The following is a 6000-nucleotide window of genomic DNA, read 5'->3' as shown; positions in this document are numbered from 1 at the left end:
TTGTTCTTAAGTTGATTTAGTTCAGTTTGAATCTTGTGCCGGAGGAACTTTGTAAAGAACTGTTACCTCATTGGATTGATTTTGAATGTTAATATTTGCCACTTGTGTTGTTTAAGAATTAATGGAATTGTTGATTTAAACTTAGTGTTTAGCTTACAAGGCACTTATGTACACCTCAGAGAAAAAGAACCTGAGCGCTCTTGACCTGCCTGCAACTGTGAATAATGCAAGCTTATTAACCTTAGCAATGGAAAAAAAAATTCTACCACTGAAGATTTGATAAACCTAGCTTTATTGTTTTTGCCAGAAATGACTCACCTCTGATAATTTTCTAGTGGAATTTGAGATACAAATTTGCTTCCAACAAGATTTCTAAATACCAATGACTTCAAATTAAATCATTTCAAAATTTACATAAGCTAACTTCCACTTGAATCAAAATGAAGTCATTAATGTTGCGGAACATAGAATTTGGCTGGATTTCCAGCCATATTTGTGGAAAGAAATAATGAGGTGGGAAATCCTGAATTAAATATCATCAGAGATGAATCCTTGTTCTTCAAGATCAAGTGGATCTTTGTCTTCTTTTTTACAGATGTCTTGTTTCTCACCATCCTGATGAGAGAAAATTTTTAAATGTATTTGGTTACAAAAAAGTGAATTTAAAATGCAAAATAACATTTGAACATGGTCTGGCAATCATATGCAGATTGTCACTCCATTCCTTTTTAATGCAACAAAAGAACTCCACATTTTTGACGGGTGCTTCTGAGCAGGCTTTTTCAGAAATGCAGACCTCACTTTCATTCTGACAGGTCCCTCATTGCATGGAACAATCGGGTAAAGATAACCCCACCCTTTCCCACAGCAGTCAGTTGCCTTGTTCTATCATTGAAAGGTCCATTTCACACAGCCCGTTTTAAAGGTGCTGTGAAAAGCTAAGTACATAAAACAAGTGTGTAGTCAGGCTGCCAGGAGCGTAAGATGCCAGCTTAGCATGGTGACAATAGAGTAGGGAGTAATTACCATGTAGGTAAAATGCTTGGTGGAAAGGGATAGGATGCCAGGTCAGTAGGTTGCCATATAAGCAGCATTTCTTCTAGGCTGCACATGTGCCCACTGCTCCAGTATTCCACACATGGTAATTAGTGTTGGCAATCACAGCAGTCACTCCTGGTTCTAAGCATTGCTGCTGAATTAAAGGAAAAGTTGCAATTAAGTAGCAGTCATGGGGGAAGGATGCCAGAGATGGAGGCTGCATAGGGGTTGAGGATGTCAGGCGGGTAGGATCCCAAGTGGGTAGGGTACGAGGTAAATATGCTGCCAGTGGCAAGAGGGCTAGGTCAGTAATGGAATGTTTAGGGTAAGGTCAGAAGTCACATGACACCAGGTATAGTCCAATGGATTTATTTGAAATCACAAGCTTTGAGTGCTGCTTCTTTGTCAGGTGAAGCGATGGGTGGACAAGTCTAGTGAGGTAAGATGTGTTGGATCCCTGGGGTTATGGGAGAAGGCGGGAGCGAGGTTGGGGGGTGGGTGGGGGCGGTGTTGGGTGAGAGTCCCAGGGAATTGGAATTGAAGTGGTGAGCGTTAAACTCTTGAATTGTCATTCAGGATTTGGACCAGGTTTTTAATAGTCTAACATTTCCTGAGTAACTATTTAACTGCAGAGAAAACCTCCAAGTTCTCTGATTTAAATGGATACTTTCAGAGAGTTGCATGTAGAGGGGAAGTGCCGAGCAGAATCTTCAATTTCCAGAGCAATCTTTTTGGAGTCTTCCATAATGGAAATTCTGTGGATTGCCCATATGCCACTGCCATCTACCCTTCAGAAACTATTACCTGGGCATCAGAAAATCTGTGTCAATATTTCTTTTCACTTCTGCACACATATTTGCAAAATAATTGGTTGAGGGACAACAAACAGAGAACGAATGGTAAAGGATAACTTGTCGGTGGAAATTTTATCAGAGAAATGCGCAACATAACGCACAGTAAGAATAAAATTAACCATAGAAATATTGGAACTTCCCATCCGGATTCTAAGAAAACAATCCATCCAGTTTTTTGATAACTTTAAATTACTGTTTTGCATATTTCTCAAGCTTTTAACAAACTTCAGTTGTTACGTATTGATGTTCAGAAATAATCTTAACATATATCAAGCTGTGGTGAATACTTCCAATAAGGCTTTGGAATACAGAGTTTTTGTTGTGTGCCATTTTGATTCTTAGCCTCAACAAAAATTGTTCTTGCACAGGTCAAGGTACATAAGTTTGTTATAACAAGGTGTAGAGTTGGATGAACACAGCAGGCCAAGCAGCATCAGAGGAGCAGGAAAGCTGACGTTTCGGCCTAGACCCCCCCCCCCCCCCCTTCAGCAATGGGGGAGGAGAAGGGGATTCTGAAATAAATAGGGAGAGAGGGGGAGGCGGATAGAAAGTGGATAGAGGAGACAGACAAGTCAAAGAGGCAGGGGTGGAGCCAGTAAAGGTGAGTTTAGGTGGGCAGTTAGAGAGGGGGGTCAGTCCCAAGGGGGTGGGATGAGGCTAGTAGGTAAGAGATGGGAGTGGGGCTTGAGGTGGGAGGAGGGGATAGGCGGGAAGAAGGGCAGGTTAGGGAGGTGGGGACAAGCTGGGCTGGTTTTGGGATACAGTTGGGGGAGGGGAGATTTTGCAGCTTGTGAAGTCCACATTGATACCTTCGGGCTACAGGGTTCCCAAGCAAAATATGAGGTGATGTTCCTGCAATCTTTGGGTGGCATCGTGGTGCTGCAGGAGGCCCAGGATGGACATGTCGTCTAAGGAGTGGGAGAGGGAGTTGAAATGGTTAGTGACTGGGAGGTGCAGTTGCTTGTTGTGAACCGAGCGTAGGTGTTCCACAAAGCGGTCCCCAAGCCTCTGCTTGGTTTCCCTGAAGTAGAGCGGGTCATATATGGAACAGCAGATACAGTATACCACATTAGCAGATGTGCAAGTGAACATCTGCTTGATGTGGAAGGTCTTCCTGGGGCCTGGGATGGGGGTGAGGGGGAGCTATAGAGCCAGGTGTAGCACTTCCTGCTGTTGCAGGGAAAAGTGCCAGGACTGGTGGGGCTGGAGGGGAGTGTGGCGTGGACAAGGGAGTCAGGGAGACAGTGGTCCCTCTGGAAAGCAGATAAGAGTGGGAAGGGAAAAATGTCTTTGGGGTCAGATTGCAGATGGCAGAAGTGTTGGGAGATGATGCGTTGGATCCTGAGGTTGGTGGGGTGGTACGTGAGGACGAGGGGGGATCCTGTTTTGGTTGCTATTGCGGGGAGGGGGTGTGAGGGATGAGTTGCGGGAAATGTGAGAGACACAGTTAAGGGCATTCTTGGCCACTGAGGGAGGATGTTGCGGTCCTTGAAAAACGAGGACATCTGAGAGGTTCGGGAGTGGAATGCCTCACCCTGGGAGCAGGTGCGGCGGAGGCAAAGCTATTGGGAATAGGGGATGTCATTTTTGCAGGAAAGTGGGTGGGAGGAGGTGTATTCTAGGTAGCTTTGGGAGTCAGTGAGCTTGAAATGGATTTCGGTTTCCAAGTGCTTGCCAGAGATGGAAACAGAGGGGTCCAGGAACAAGACAGAGGTATCACAGATGGTCCAGGTGAACTTGAGATTGGGGTGGAAGGTGTTGAAGTGGATGAACTGTTTGAGCTCCTCATGGGAGCACACAGCGGCGCCTATACAGGCATCGATATAACGGAGGAAGAGGTGGGGTTTAGAGCCAGTGTAGCTACTGAAGAGGGATTATTCCACATAGCCTACAAAGAGGCAGGCATAGCTTGGGCCCATGCGGGTACCCATGGCCACCCCCTTTGTCTGTAGGAAGTGGGAGGAATTGAAAGAGAAGTTGTTGAGGGTGAGGACGAGTTCAGCTAAGCGGATGAGATTGTCAGTGGAGGGGGGCTGGTCGGGCCTGCGGGACAGGAAGAAGCGGAGGGCCTTTAGGCCATCTGCATGGGAAACATGTGGATAAGGACTGGACGTCCATGGTAAAGATGAAGTGTTGCGGACTGTGGAATCAAAAGTTTTAGAGGAGGTGGAAGGCATGGGTCCATGACACCACCCACTTGTATTCCCCATGCAGTACAGAAAGTGAGAAGAACTGCTTTCAGCGATTCAATTACTTTCCCAACCAGGATCAAATGATCACACCTCAGCAAATATTTTGGAAAGCTAATAGAATATTGTTACTTACTGAGAGAAGAATTAAATGTCAAAGTAGGAAGGTCATATTTCATTTATAGTGGATATGATGAAACTATATCTGGAAATCTCTATGGTACTGGTCTCTGACTTAAGAAGGAAGGATGTAAATAAGTTGGAAGTAGTTTGAAGAATATCTTTTAGATTACTATCTGAAATGAACAGTTTGTCTTATGCAAAAATATTGGACAGGTGGTCATACATCCACTAGAGTTTGAACGAATAAGAGTCAATATGATTTGAAACAAAAAAAGTCCAGACTGGTCCTGACAAGCTGCAAGTGGAAAAGGATCTTCCTCTTGCAAGAGAATCTAAATGAGGGTCACTGTTTAGAAAAAAAAATTCTCCTTGTAAGATTTAGGATAAGGAGAATATTTTTTCACTGTCACTTGTCTTTAGAACTCAAAAGACTTTGGGAACAGAGTCTTTGAATATTTTTAAGGGAGAGTTAGGCAGATTTTTGAGAAACGATACGTCAAATTGTTATCAGAAATCTGAAGTTATTGAATTGCACAGTATACTTGAGAGACCAAGTGGCCTAATCACACTGCTATTTTGTATGTTCATAGGTTTATTTATATGCTTTTGTGTTTCCTGATCAGCCTGGAGTTTAAGTGATACATTCTTTAGGCTTGATTTAGTGCATTGCACTGCAGCAGGAAACACGGCAACTAGGCCAGCTAAATTATGGGAGAATTGCTAAATCAGTCCCCATTGGTAGCAAAATGTCCCCAGCACAGTAGAAGGATGCAAGGGTCAGATGCAGGTTTCCAACTGTTAGTGGTAGGGTGTTAATTATTCTTGTTTAATGAACCGATTCATAACCATTATTTCAAAGTACACATCAGTTTAGTGGTGGTTCAGATATACAATAGGGATTGCATGGCTTTCCTTTGAGGACCATCTAACAAACTCCATCATTTGTCATGACCCCCTAGGAATGGGAGAGGGCATGCCTGGCTATCGGGGAGCCTGTGTGCAATTGGTGGTTCTGACATTGGAACGCAGGTCACGTTGCACTAGAGATGATCGGGGCTGAGGATCTCCTGCAGAGGTGTCCTGGCACCAAGGTGAATGACCTACAACAACTCAACCATCTCCCTTTGTGTCAGTTATGATTCCAACTAAGAGAATCAGAAGCAGTACACGCATGGAAAAATAAAAGTTGAATCAGCAAGACTGATAATGATGTACACCTTGACTACAGACATGTAGATCTTTGTGATGAGATCTTTGCACACTTTAGTAATCACAAACAAATACTAAATGGGTATAGTACAATAAGCATAGTCAAGAATACTGGATCGACCACTTCGATTTTTGTAAGTGAGCAGGTTAATTGAGGGTAAAGAGTTCATTAAATGTGCTTATAATGTTGAATCCTGTTCATTACATAATCCACATAGATTAAGGCAAAAGTCTCCTGAGATTCTCTGCCTTGATCATGCAATATTCCTTGACTAAGAAAGGGTATAAGCAACCTATTTATAGACTATTGCCTATTTATTTATTTATTATAGACAATTACCATCATTAGTGTTGACAATGGATCAGACCTCAAAATATTTGTGGGCAGTTTCTTGCTTGTATTTCCAAAATGTATTGTTTTTAGTGGGTGGACTGCGACAGAAATACTGCAGATTTAAACTCAGTGTCTGGCAAATCCTGTATGAAGCCAACACGTAAGTTGACAGGGAATCACCAAACAAGAAGAGAAAACAAGGGTGGCAGTGCTGACTATCTCTGTCTTCTCAACTGAAAACCACCATGTCTAT

The 6000-nt window shown here is 43.3% G+C and overlaps 1 protein-coding gene across 1 annotated transcript in view; it reads right to left on the bottom strand.

Annotated features, from left to right (window-relative positions):
• Window positions 1-500: 500 nt before the first annotated feature.
• The window catches only part of LOC125460055 (uncharacterized protein C4orf45), a 28847-nt gene continuing 23347 nt past the window's right edge, over window positions 501-6000 (bottom strand). Inside the window, exon 5 of the mRNA XM_048547136.2 lies at window positions 501-615. Within this exon, the coding sequence (XP_048403093.1) occupies window positions 529-615 (87 nt within the window). The 3' untranslated portion in view covers window positions 501-528. The remainder of the gene's footprint in view (window positions 616-6000) is intronic.

This window comes from Stegostoma tigrinum, chromosome 1, assembly GCF_030684315.1.
Source record: "Stegostoma tigrinum isolate sSteTig4 chromosome 1, sSteTig4.hap1, whole genome shotgun sequence".
NCBI lineage: Eukaryota > Metazoa > Chordata > Chondrichthyes > Orectolobiformes > Stegostomatidae > Stegostoma > Stegostoma tigrinum.
This window is presented reverse-complemented; position numbering and strand designations above follow the sequence as displayed.